The following is a 14,258-nucleotide window of genomic DNA, read 5'->3' as shown; positions in this document are numbered from 1 at the left end:
TTCTTTGTTGCTCTCCATGTACTTCATGTTTGAAAGCTCCTTATGATCTGAAGCCAGTCTTACAGTAAGTGGAAATTGGCAGCACCTGAAATTCCACATATGGCCGTGAAGGTTTTTATGTAAATCCTGTGCTGCAGATGATTAGACAAATGCTGAATGAAGAAGTTGCCTTTTGTAAGCTGTAACCCTGATTCACTAATACTTGTGGTGTGTGGCATGGGAACATGCACCATTTAACTCACTGGAAAGCTGTGGTGTTAAAATACTGTTTATAATTTTATATATATATATATATAAATTATCATCACGGAAGAAAATTAACTAATTACAGTTTTCTTTTTGTCCTTTTGCTTTTGCGCCTTGTTTGCTGCTCTTTCTCTGTCACCAGCCATCTTTGCTTGGCACTGACTCCCGCCACCCCTCACCATCCTCGCAGCCTGGCCCCCATGCATCTTCAGCAAAGCTTCGCAGGAGATGCAAGGAGAGCGCTCGAACAAAGTCGTTAGGTTGTGAGGGGCCCAACGAGAGCCCTCCAAAGCACGGCGAGTTGGAGCCAGACTCTGACAGAAAGGGGCGAGTTTGCTCCGCCGAGCAAGACGTGGCTTTCGGCTATAAGCAAAAAGCCGGCAAAGGCGGAACGCTGTTTTCCTTCTCCTTGCAACTTCCAGAGTCATTTCCTTCCCTCCTGGATGACGACGGCTACCTGTCGCTCCCTAACCTCTCCGAAACCAACCTCCTGCCTGCCAGTGTGCAGCACTACCTTCCCATCCGCTCCCCCTCCCTGGTGCCTTGCTTCCTCTTCATTTTTTTCTTTCTGCTCTCTGCCTCTTTCTCAGTGCCATACGCCCTCACTCTCTCCTTTCCTCTGGCTATGTGCCTCTGCTACCTGGAGCCCAAGGCGGCCTCCTTGAGTGCCTCACTTGCCAATGACCTGAGTGACAGTTCAGAGGAAGAGGTGTGTACCTCGGCATCGAACACACTCTTTTTCGTGTTCAGTGCTTCAGTCCTAACCAGTGTTAGATTGCTGCAATAGTGGTCCTACTTTCAGAGCCTCATTTCTGTCTGTGCTGATATGTTAGAAGGGGTGGGTTTGGGTTTTTTTTGTTTGGGGGTTGGTTTTGTTTTTTTTCCCTTCTTTTTTATTTTTTTCTCGTGTTGGGAGTGCAGCTCGGGGCCCAGGGTTAGGCACAACACTGTGTGGAAGTGGCTTTGTTTGAACTGTGTCAGCTGATGCAAAGTGACTTGCAGTAAACAAATTGCCACTGATCAGCTCTGAAGTGTCATATCTGAACCCACCAAGACCTTTTCTTCCCCCTGTCAGTTTACAGTAGGGTTAGAATAGTTATCTAAATAGTGGGAATTAAGTACAATTTCCTGCATAATTATGTATGCATGCTTGTATATGTGTATGTATATAGATTATATTTATATAAATAGCTAGCCAAGGATAATGGGCATCCTCACCAACTTCAGGGTGTTCAAAATTGAGGCGGACTCTGCTTTTTGCAAGAGGCCATCAACTGTAGCCCAAGCCCAGAAAAGGCTTTCTGGTCCAGCGAAACCTGGATCTGGATTATCAGCCTTGACCCCATCTCTGCTGCAGATTAAATTGTTTCCCCAAGCTTAAATCCAATGTATCAGTGAGAGGTTAGTTTGGGACGGCTGTCCTGCAGCTGTTCGGGGAGTATGCCATGTGGGCTGTCTTGCCATTTGCAGTGTTACATTAGCACTGCCAAAACCGATACCTCAAGCCACCAGGGTTATCACAGGCAGATAAATCAACTGCAGGAGGAGTCCACAGTGGTTCTGGGAACTGTGGATATGATAATATATCCAGAAGAAGGAAAGGAATCTGCTTGTTTAAGTAACACAGTAACTGGCATCTCAGTTTTTGCTGGTGCCTAGTTACTCTTTGTTGACAGAATAAAATGATGAGTTCCTTTTTTCCTCATTTTTCCTTTTTCCCCTTCATCTTCAAACGCGAAAATACGGTTTTGCTTTGTATGTAAAAAAACCCCGGATCAGATAATCACAGATTAGTTGGCCATTTCTAAAAAGCTGGCTTGGCCACTTGTCGATGCCGTTGCAGTAGTTGTCTTCAATAAACCAGCTTGCGCATCTAAACATTTGTGTCATCTGCCGCTGTTGGTTTTGTAAGACTTGGTGCAGGATTTCATTTCCTTTTTACGGAAAGCCAAAAGTCGCATCAATTTATCTTGTAAAAACATTCTCTTTAGAAGCTTTTTGGCTCTGTGATGCCTAACTACTAAATAATAATGTGCAATTTCTGATAAAAGGCATCCAAAATGTTGCTGTCTCATTTCGCGTCCTCATTTTGAGATAGCATTTAGGTCTCAATTTGCATTAGCTCTGCGCTTGGATTAATCTAATAGCAATAACAGCATTAATACAGTGCCAGCTCCAGAGGCAATAACGAGGCAGTGTTTATGTAATACATTAGTCTGTTCCTCTTTCAGAAATGAGCACTTCTTTTTATTAGTAAAGTTAGGAAGTATTGAGCATAAAAACATATAAAATAGGCTTTTAATGTCGCTCTTTTATGAGGGTGCTTACTCTGGCAGTGCTTCCTGGCAGACAACACAGACTTGTGCCTAATCCAGGGGGTATTTCTTGTTCAAAATATTGCATGAAAGTGAGTATGTTTTAAACTCGGGCATGTCTGCATTACATTGGCAAAACAAATCACAGCAATTACGATTGCAAGTTAGAGGAGATGCAGCTGCAGCATCTCAGGAGATAGCTGCCTTCCCTCCCTGCTCGATCCCTCGCCCGCCCGTGAGCCCCACCAGCAGCTACAGCCTGTCTCGGCGTTGAGCCTGACCTTTCTTACTCTCCACTCCAGAGGAAACCTGCCTTGCTGAGCCTTAATTTGCCATTCCCTGCTCTGCAATAACCCCAGATCTGTATTTCAAGTAACTCAGTAACGCTGACTTTGACTCCATGGCTGTTGATTGGCTTATTAGCAGACATGTATGTTACAGTAAAGCAAATTTTATGCCTTATTTAGGATTTCATTGCTGTTATGGTAAAAGAAATAGAAACCTTTTTTTCCCCCAGTTCACAAAAGATTGTACACAGTGATGGAGAAGGCTGCAGCCAGTACCCTAAACCAATCTCATAGCTTACTGAGCTCCATTCTCCCTTGAGCAGTGCATCTGGAGGCAGTCTGTGCAGTCAGACAGATTCTCACCCCTTAGATTTCATTAGCTTCTGTGTTCGTACCTTAGCAGCTAATATTTCTGTTGACTAAATGCATAGATTCATTAATTCCTCTTTTTTTTCAATAGGCGTGACAATGCATAGATTTTTTTTATATTGCCATACCTTTACAATTGCTTATAATGTTATAAAGATGTGAGATCCTTCACTAATAAAGAAACAATTTTCTAACACTTGAATGAAAGCAATTTGACCAGCTAGGTAGACTATTTTGGCATTACAGTTTCATTTAAAACTAAAAGCGGTCTGTCTAGTGAGTGGTTATTGCTTGAAAAATTGCATATAACTTGCATTCATGCACTTAACCAAATAGTCCAAAATGCCCACTTATTCTTTTGAATACAAATTATTCAAAGGAAGGAATGATAGAGAACAAAGCAATGAAAAAATAACCAAAAAGCAGTTTTATGAAACATTGGAGTTGTCAGAAAATGACAGAAGATAGGAAATTCAAAGTTAAGACTGATACTCCATCCACCACTAGGTTGCTTTTTTCTCTTATTTCATACTGATGTGATCTGAGGATGAGATGTATTGTCCTAGCTTTAAATTACCTGCCTGGGTTACTTTAGATTATCTGAGGACCACAGAAAATCACTAATCAAAACCAGAGCTTTCACTGATGTTAAAACAACTTGGATGTGCCAATCTGGAGCAATAGGGAGCACGCACTTTACTTACTAGTTTTCCGTAAGCTTGCATAGCATCAAAAATAGTCATTTGAACTCTCTTCTCAGCCTGTAGTAACCTACACTCGACTCTCTATTTATTAAATCTCGACACTTGCGTTCACCAATAAAATGTTCTTCACAGTGTCGAGCAAAGCAGGGATAGATCAGTCTGTGCAATGCTGTGCTTTGTTTCATCTTTATCACTTGTACGGTGCGTTGGGGGGGGGGGGGGGTGGAGTTACTTTTATTTTTCTCCTGCTTTCATCCATATTCTTAAATGGAATGAGAAGTATTTTTGATTCTTTTAATGCCAGTTTTCTTTCTTTTTACTATTGTTAACAATATCAGCTGCTCTTTGTTGGAAGCGAGTGGGATCTGAGCCTTACCATTACTCCACAGACAGACAGTAGATGGGCTGGGGGTATGGTTATTTGAACTCCTTGGTAATGCAGACAGCCTCATAGTGTATAAATGTGGAGACAAGAACAACTTCTGTACAAATGAGGGGCTGAAAGTCAGGTGACTGTTAAAGTAGCCTTTTTTTTTTTTTTTTTTTAATTACCTTTTCCCCCTCCATATAAAAAGTCAAATACCACATTAATCTATATCGGCTAGAACAAAAATTTGATGGATAATTTTCTTTAAAAAACACATTATGGGAGGAAAAGTTTGTTTAGAAAATATTTTTTTTCCAGTTTTTTTTAAAGCCACCTGGCTTTCTTAAGAAAAAAATCTGCTATTCAAATAACACTTTTCCAGTACTGTTTTGTTTGGCTTATAAATTTGTTCCAGTAAAGCCATATACTGTGTACAGTACGCCTCGAGTCTTCCTCTGAGTCTGTTCTGTTTACTAATATAGCACTTTTATTTTGCTTCTTTGACTTGTGCGTGGTTTGAAAAGCAATGCTAATGCGGTTCGCAGGGGTGTTGAATTTAACAGTTCCCCGTGTGAGCCGCGTGTACTGATGAGCTGGGTTTATTCTTTATTCCTGCCTTCCTCTTGGGACCCGGTTACTTGTCTAACCGAATAGACTGACAGTGAGCAGACGGATACCGCAGCTGATGGTGAGACCACTGCCACCGAGGTTTGTACAGTTGCCGGCACCCAGTTACGGCAGGGGAGAGCGTTCTGCCTCATCTCTTCCCGACCCTGCGTGCCAAACTGCATGTCTCCTACGGCAGTTCAGGATCCCTCTCTGCGTGTGTGTGCATGTGCGCGCGTGCGAGTGCGAGAGCTTTGCTCGTCGAGTTGAGTTTTCAGTGCTCCCTAGGGGTTCCTCTTGTTTCTGAGTTTGCTTTGGAGACCGCGAGGCCTCTGCGCTCTGCAGGTAGTGGGGTGTCACCCAGGCCAGTGCTGCCCACCCGGGACGGTCATGCTGGCCAGATTGTGCCCTGGGTTGTTCAGTTTGCTTGTTTGCTCTTATAGTCTGCAGCCTGTGAGAGAGAGAGGGGGCGGGGGGGAAGACAGTAAAAAGCAGTTTTCAAATTTTCTGTATAAAAGTGTTTCCAGGTTATAAATACCTAAGGTTTTCCTGGAATTAATTTCACATGTCATCTTCACGTATTGCCACCAGTAGTCCAGGTATTGTCTTCAGAGGAGGAACGTAAAAAATTGCCATTTTCTTTGCACTGAGAAGCCTCATATCCACAACATGGTATATAGACTGTGCAGGCAAATTCAAACCTATGTGACTCCAGTGAAGTGCATATAATGTTTTCGTAATTAATATGGTTGCAGCTGCAAACGTGAGCTGAATTTGGTCTGACATCTGGTGGAAGACAAAGTCTTACCACAAACACTACTGTAGGTTTTCAGTAGGATCTCATTAATATTTCAGGCTGTTAAAATTATCGTCAAGGAAAAAATTCTCTGTATGACGTGTCAGGGCAATTCGGCCTCGGCTGTAAATATAATAGATTTGAACTGAGTTATAAAGTAATCAACAGCTAAAGATTTTCCCATGGGTCATTTGACTAAGTAGGACTATATGAAAAATCGACAATAAAAGTGGCGTGAGCATTAAAGAATCCAAACGGAGCAACAACATAAAGCCTGTTGAGACCAGTCAGGAGTACAAAATGCTTTGAAGTGCCTCTTGCACTGTATGGCTTCAGGCCTTGAGCCACACAGAAAGTAAAACATAATCCTAAAACCGTGATATTTAAAATGTTCAGTTTATTAATCAAAAATGCACGATAATCTCCCTAGCTGCCATCTTTATTTTAGGGGAGAAGATTATGTGAACCTCGATTTTCCTTATGGATACCTGATTTTCAAAAAGTGTGGTATACTTGCCATCTGAAAATTCAGCCCTCAGAATCAGGGCTGCTTGGGCAGTCCATATTGCATTGCTTTTGAAAACGTGACCTGAAGTGAATGTGATGTGTATGCCATTCCAGAAGACGACCGCTGGAGATAGATCCTGAAAGAATATATACAGGCTAAATAGGAAATTAAATTATAGAAATAAAAAAAAGGGACTGGGGCTAGAGCAATAACATTTTAAGCAAATAAAATGTGCTTCATTCTGTAGAAAGTGTTGCGGGTCGTTTACACTTGGCGAGTTTATGCTTAGCCTGTGGCCCAGGAGATGTCATACGTTTAAACTCTGGGATTATGGACTACCAAAGAATTTGCAGTTGCCACTTGGTCCAAAACCGGCTGCGATCTCGGTGAGAAGGTCCAGCTGCTGCTCCCTAAATAGATATCTATGAATGTGGAGCGCACCAATGATACTTATAAAAGGAAAATGTTTAATATTCCTTCGTTCACAATCAACAAGTTTGAAAAGAGGAGGCTTGCTTTGAGTTAGGAGAACCGTGCAAAGTCAACCAGTGTGTCTACTCCTTCTCCTTAAGCCCTTACCCTAGAGAAAATGTGACCTTAACCTAGTATGTTCCTCTCACCAATTTTTGTAAAGCCTTCGGCCATACGAGTGGGTAAGGTGTTATTTTCCAATCTTTCTCATGCTGGCAGTCGGATCAAGAGGAGGACGGAGATCTAAAGGCACAGGTACAGAAACGAAAGGCCCAGATGTTGGTCAAGTATCAATGTTGGAGGTGTTCACCTCTCTCAGCATGTTATTGTCGGTTCTCTGTGAAGAAATGTGTAGAAACAGCATTTTGTATCCTTTCAATACTGTGTCCCTTACCTTTCCCTTTCTTTTTCACTTCTTTCAGAATAGTCTGATTAAGCGAATACAGGGTGAAAATGTGTATGTCAAACATAGTAATCTTATGTTAGAGGTTGGTATTGGTATATACCAGTGCATGTACGTACATGTGTGTTAGTTTTAGTGGTAAACTGTGAACCTGCACTATGATGCATGAACTGTATACTCCCACCTGCTAATAAATCAAATAGATACTTTTTTTCTCAGATTATGATGACTCCTCTAACTTGTACTGTAAATACATATATGCGTGCGCGTATGTGTGTGTGTGTTTGTTTGAAGCCTCTTTATCAGGTGTAAATTATAGTGATACGGATAAGCTCTTTAAGAGTATTTTTATACTCACTTGTACGAGATATGCTATGCTGTTCTCTTTCAAAATGCCACATTTTCACAGAGTGTTGTGTTAGTGCTGTGCTCCCCGGCTCCCTGAGATGTTACGTCCCTCTTTACTAACCAAGTTGTGTGTTTTGGCTCTAAAATTTGGTTGGCATAGGATGTATTACAAACTGCTCTATTCTTTTAAAACTGTCCAGGACCTAGACAAAACCCAGGAAGATCTGATGAAACATCAGACCAATATAAGCGAGCTGAAACGCACCTTCTTGGAAACCTCCACAGAAACGGCTGTGTCTAATGAGTGGGAGAAGAGGCTTTCCACATCTCCCGTTCGGCTTGCAGCAAGGCAGGAGGAAGCTCCTATGATTGAACCACTAGTGCCTGAAGAGGTCAGCGTGAGCTGAAAGGCTTCATTACGTATTTGTCTATTCGTTTTTGCTTATAAGAGCTCTCAGTAGATTAGAGGCCGTAGTTAGAGGCCATTCCCCACTTGCCGTTGCTCCCTGTTTTCTCAGCACTCAGGCTCTAGCAGCAAACATGCAAGGAAGAGCAGGTACCTTTATATATATATATATATATATGTGTGTATATATAGTTAGAGTATGAAATTCACTGGAAGCCGCGTGGCAGAATTGGGTCTCTCTGAGGGTGTGAAACGCAGGCTTCCTTACGGGTTCGGTGAGCTTGAGGAAGTCCAGCCATGCGTGGAAGGAACCATGAAGGTGATGGAGAGAAAATCTAAATAACGGTGACTGGTTGGGAGCAGCAGTGTAGCGGGATGGATGGGGGTACCAAGCTTGACAAGAAAATACAGAGCAAAGGGCAGAACTCTCCGTCTTTGAAGGCGGGGGAGAAATAATGATGATAATTAGACCTGCTTGGCCAGTTCCATGAAGGAACTGGTAGTTGCTGCAGTTTGCTGGATACCGTTTTGTTGAAGATCCAATGCAGATTGCTAAGTGTGTACATTTTCATGCAGTGTGCATGCGTGAAAAAATCTTGCTCACTGTGCAGTCTTTAAGTGTTTGCAAGAAACCTGCCAATTAAAAAGCTGCTTTTTATTCAGTTTGTGGATAGATAATGAGATGTAGAGGAAACTGTAACATTCATGTTGCCGTAAAATACATAGTTCTTCAAAACAAGCAGAGTCTGGGTTTAAATCCAGTGGAGCAAAAAGAAATAAGCTTGTGTGGTCTGCACGAAGATTAATTTTTTTATTCTATTGTGGATGGAGATCTGGTTTCTGTCTCATAGGAATCATCTTTATGATTACCACTTGTTTTTAGCATTACAGACCAATAAATGGTCATAAAATTTGCTTCTGTCACCTCAGCACTGATGTAATGTTGTAAGGAACTCTGCAAAAATTGGCTGGAAAGTATAATTCGAAAGTCTCCTGCTTTGCCACCTTAGAGGTTGACATTGCAGACCTGCGGCTCTCTGGGGAAGGGAATCCCTGGAGCCACCCAGATAAGACATGTCAACTTCTCCTCTTAGGGAAAGGGTTGTTGCCAAGAAAAAGGCCCCAACTCCTCTTCTCCTACATTATACCCATCTAACCAGTGGCTGATACGGACATGAGACATGCATTAGAGTGGCCATCAGGTTGTATTAAAATACCTAAAAAGCAGACTGAGTGCCCAAAGCTGACCTTTTGGAGAGAGCGCTGAGGACTCTTAATGTTGCTCCTACTGCCTTGTTCAGGAATCATAATAGATCCTACGACCGCGTTAGTTTGGTTGCAGTTGAAAATACAGGTTTTCTTGCTTAAAAGTAAAATTGTAAGTATAATAAACAGGATGCGCTTAACATATTAAAGATGTAAGGAACTGTTGAAAGGGAGTGGCTGGCTAGCTGAGCCTGAATCAGAGGAGTGCAGGTGAAGCAAATTTAAAACCCCCCGGTTCATTTCATGTCTTTATTACTTTAGAAATGTAATAACAATTTTTAATTAAAACGCAAAAGCAGTAGCAAAGCATTACACAGTTACGTAGGCTTCACCCTGAGGAAACACATCCGAATTTAACCATTCATTTGGAACGGAAAAGGGCAGGAGTTATCCTTATCTGGTAACTCTTCTCTTGGTCAAAAGCTATGTCCAGTTACTATATCTTATATGGATCTGAGTAAACTACAGCTGTCCCATAGAATCTCATCCAAATGAAGGCATTTCTGTGGAAAAATGTGAGTGGATTTGAGCTATCAGAGCCTAACTCTGAGGTGACTTCTGGCAGTAAGGGGCCCCTGCTGTAGATGATATCTGACCATCCTTTTTGGTCCTGCTAAGCAGGATGGTTTCAGTTCACATGTCCTGCTGAGAGGAATTTTTCAGGAAAAAACTGAAGCCATGCATAGGTCAAAATAAGCACCTTGATGTCTACTAAGAAATGCAGAGGCAGTCAGGGTAGAGAGCACATAGAACTGCGTTGTGTAGTAGCTTCTTCTAGTCGAAGAAGTTACATGTTTAACTTAGCATGTCCACTTTAAAAATGTATTCAGTGCTGTTACCTGTAGCTCTTTAATAGAATAAAACAAGAACAGAAGGGAAAATACGCCTTTTCAAAATGTGTGCTTTGAGCATTTGGCACCTGTGTGTGTTCGGTCAGTTTGACTTTAAGCCTGTCTAGTCACCAGCTGGTTTCTTACAATAATAGGGGAAATACTTTGTTTTTCTTTAGTTATGAAAAATATAGTTTTAAATATCTGCCATAATGGTGGCCAGATAGCTGCAGAACATGAAAGCCATCATATTAACAAACTCCTTGACAATGTTTAGTCTGACCTGGATTGGATTAAACCAGCACTTTAGAAATAAAGAAGTTATGCATCTCATTACAGCCAGGGAGATAAGCCATTTCTCCCTTTCTCTCTCAAGTTTCTAGAAGTTTTGTATCTTTCTTTAAACGTGTGCCTTTCTTCTTGAGTACGTGGAGTATACGTATTTAAACGGTACACTAGGAACGGTACCTTAGGAAATTGAGTCTTACCAGCATTTAAAACTGTCCCAGCTGGCCAAGTTGCAGAGATACTCTTCTCATTCTCACAGCACTGGGAAGGCACGGATGGGATAAAGGTGAGGAGGACTTTGGTGTCACGCTGTAAAGAATAATACAGCAGTGGTTAGCTTCCTGCATGGGAACAAGACTCTGAGGCCTCTTGTACCTGTAAGGAGAAAAGGAGAGCTGAAATCTTTGCAGAGCACACCTTCTGCCTGCTTCAACAGGGAAGGCTGCAAACTCAGGAAAGAGCTAAGTCCAGGGTGAAGGTGGAGGCACCTGTTCTAGGCTATTGATGGAAACCATGGAAGTTGGCACCAGACACAGTTAAATGAATAATAGATGAAATGAACGCACTGCATCCGCACCCGGTGTTATTCAATTTACTGTTTCTCCTGCTACGCAAACAGTATGCTTGTGTCTGCTTCGCATTCATCACAGAGAGACACTGATTTCACTTCTTATTGGAAACTTCTTTGCTGTAAAATTGTTCTGTTTAATTCTGTTTCCTAATTTACCATGCAATTAATAATTTGTAGAGTGGAGAAATATGATGAGCTGTTGTAAAGTGTAGTGGACTATGTACCCTCCATTTACTAAAACCGTTTATTCCCCTGACATTAGACCAAAGAAGAAAGAGAAAAATCAGAAAAACTCATATTTTTGCAGAAGGGAGGTACTACATTCCTTGAATTGCAGGTAAAAACAAATAATACTTTCCTGAAATGCAGTCTGATAGGCTGGCAGTGATTTCTTATTTTCTTTTTTCCTTTCCAAGCCATTTTTTTTTTATTTACTTATTTCATAAGTTCCAGAGGGAGATGTAACCTGGGGGCCAAATTCTGAGGAATGAGTACCCTCCAGAGCTTATGGCTTCCTAAGAGAGACCTATTTCTCTGCTAGTTAGAAATCTACTTGCACGGTGCTATTTGTGGATGTTGTTTGCAGTTGTGCATGCATTTCCAGCATAAGCCTCACTGAGAACATTGTGGTGAATGGGGCATTTCTGTCATTAGAATGAATTTCCTTTATACTGTCAAGTGAATTCAGATTATGCTGAGTGATGGTGAACTTTGTATTCTTATTGGTTTTTCTATTAGCCAAGTGTGATAGAGAAGAAGCTGCAGGAAGGAGAATCTGCTGGCACTTTGGTTACTTCTCATCAAATCATTATCCAGAAAAGTATCCCATCATCCCTAGAGGTTATTTTTAATTCATTCGATTTTAAACTAGCATATTTGCTTAGTTAAATACAGAAGTTATGGTCTTAAGGTCAAATAACTGGATGCTGATTACATAGCCGTAGCAAATCACATAGCACATTTGTATAAAGAGGAAAAAAGATGCTGCACTAAGTTCAGTTCAGTATCTATAGTAGTATGGCATTTACTGTGTTGTGCTACTCAATTTAAACAATACTAAAGGGGGTTGATGTTATTCTAATGAAAACAAGGAAATTCGGTGCAGGCTACAGCTACATAGAAATGCATACTATTCCAAAACCTCATCAACAGTGTGTTTGTCACAACTGGGGAACAGTTGAATGGGCTTATTTGCCATATTTTTGTAATTTGTTTTTGACTGTAGCATTATGAACCATTGTGATACATGGTTTTTAACCTCAGGATAATTCCAACCATCATTTTAAGTGATGCACTACAATGCTACCCTGCTTCAAATTACTACAGAAATAGTGTGGCAAAAGTAACTTTCTGCATCCACATTATATGGGTGTCTAAGGGGAGGGAATCTACAAAGGAATCATATCTTCTCTAAGAGGTACAATGGTAAAAGTTATTCTATGCTTTCAGAAGAGGCAGCATTGATTTCTTAAACGTCTTCATACTTTAGTGCTCCTGAAGTAGAGATAAACCTTCAGATATTCTAATTTAGCTTTTATATCTCAAATATAGGGCACTGAGGATTGGGTTATTATAGACAAAATACCCTCTGAGGTAGTTGATGGTGAATCGAAAAAAAATCTGGCATACAAAGTAGTGACTGTGAGCAGTAAAACTGCCTTTCCACCTGAGATATTAAAATCCAGTACCATTCTAATGCAGAGCTTTGAGGACTTGGAAAGTGAAATACAATCCAAAGAGGAGAATAAGCAGAAAATGTTCACCCTAGGAAAGTCCTATGATACTGAATCCGGGAAAATTGTAACCATGACAAGTAAAGGTAAAGAGGGTGAGAAAGCAGTACAGCCTTCAGTAGAAGCTTTGCAAAAAATGGAAAGGGAAGTGCAAGAATCTGTGAAAATCATTCCGGTAGTGGCCGAGTATGAAATCCTCGAGCCTGTCACTGATGAGAAAGCCAGGCGGGGATCCGATGTGCAGAGCACGAAAAGAAAGCTGTCCGACTCTCTGACACCCATAAAGGAAGCAGAATCTCAGTTGCACAGTCCTGAAGAGGAGAGTTTGAAAAAGACACTAAAGATGGACCAGGATTTGCAGTTACATGGTACACTGGGAAGCTTGCAGCTTGGCAAAGCAGAAAAACACCTTGGCAGTGAAGCTGTAAAAGCAGGGGCATTTTCCCGGAGAGATAAGAGCCTGTCTGAGTGGAGATATTCCAGAGAACAGCCATTTACCATTGCTACTGCTCACTATGTTACCGAGTCGTCTGCGTCAAAAGTAGTGGTAACGAGTGGCTTTGACTTCACGCCACGGTTTAAAGATTAAAGCATGACTTCTTCTAGGCAATCCCCTCACACCACCCTACCTTTCGGTTCTCTTGCTGCCTGGCTTTATGTTGACAGCAGCCGACCCAGCTTATTTTTTTTCCCCTCATACTTTGAATCCGTCCCACAGTCTGAAGCAGACATTATATAAGGCTTTCAACCTTTCTGGTTTATTTAAAGATCTGTGTTACTGAAATGTAGTATCGCTGCTGTGGCTTGTTAGTAAAAGGAAAAAAAAGGTTTGCTTGAACCAGCAAAATGCCAACGCTAACAACTGTGCTTTGTAACTATTGCTTACTACGGCCATTATGAATTTGCTCGGATTTATTTTCCCATTCTTTTCCTGTTTCCAACCTCTCCATGCCCCCGCAACCTTCTCTCCCTTCCCTCTGTCCCTGCCTCCGGTTTTGGCAATTAATATGTCTGTGCACGTGGGTCTGCCTTTCTTCTGTGTATGACTCTACATTTCTTTGTCTATTTAGACTAAACAGTCCACCGGTGAAAAAACCTTGGATGGTTCAGATATCTTCAGTTTAATAGAGTCCGCCAGAAAACCGACTGAGTTCATAGGAGGGGTTACTTCCACTTCACATAGCTGGGCTCAGGTGGCCGTTTGATTCCCTCCGTCAGCGTTAAAACTGCACACTGATTACTTTTGCTTTTCTTTTGTTTCCTGGTTTTATGCATAACGCGGAACCTATATAACTAACGCATGCATTGGTGTGCCTTCTCCTTTGTTACAATAGACCACAGTAGAAACTTCACCAGAAAGAAAAACAAAAAAAAAAAAACAGGCTTTGTCTCATTTTACTTTATTTTGGTCATTTTGCAGGGTGCTGTATTTTGCCTTTATAAAACTCACGCAAAAATACCAACGAGAAAAACACTGTGACATTTCTCTTCACTTTTAAAAATTGTGGTTCTTGCTTTGTTTTTCATTTCTACTATTCTGATAATGTCCTGAGAGTGAAAACCCTTACAACGTGAGAGAAATAAATTGGCAAAATGTAATACCCATTTTTTTATTTATGTTCACAGCACATTAAGCTGAGGAGCTACTGCAAGGAGTGTTGTCTGCTTCTGACGCTGAGGGTTTTTTTTTCCTCCCCCTGCGCAGAGAATAGACACGACATCTCAGGAGGTGACTTCCAGTGAA

At 41.4% G+C, this 14,258-nt stretch overlaps 1 protein-coding gene across 1 annotated transcript in view; it reads left to right on the top strand.

The window, feature by feature from the left end:
• Positions 1-14,258, top strand: part of EPB41L3 (erythrocyte membrane protein band 4.1-like 3) — a 98,799-nt gene that overhangs the window by 78,756 nt on the left and 5,785 nt on the right. Inside the window, exons 13-18 of the mRNA XM_009333072.1 lie at positions 389-955; positions 4,943-4,996; positions 6,889-6,924; positions 7,621-7,812; positions 13,585-13,707; positions 14,220-14,258. Coding sequence (XP_009331347.1) covers positions 389-955; positions 4,943-4,996; positions 6,889-6,924; positions 7,621-7,812; positions 13,585-13,707; positions 14,220-14,258 — 1,011 coding nt within the window. The remainder of the gene's footprint in view (positions 1-388; positions 956-4,942; positions 4,997-6,888; positions 6,925-7,620; positions 7,813-13,584; positions 13,708-14,219) is intronic.

Source organism: Pygoscelis adeliae, unplaced genomic scaffold (genome assembly GCF_000699105.1).
Source record: "Pygoscelis adeliae isolate BGI_AS28 unplaced genomic scaffold, ASM69910v1 Scaffold38, whole genome shotgun sequence".
In the NCBI taxonomy this organism is placed as follows: Eukaryota; Metazoa; Chordata; class Aves; order Sphenisciformes; family Spheniscidae; genus Pygoscelis; species Pygoscelis adeliae.
This window is presented reverse-complemented; position numbering and strand designations above follow the sequence as displayed.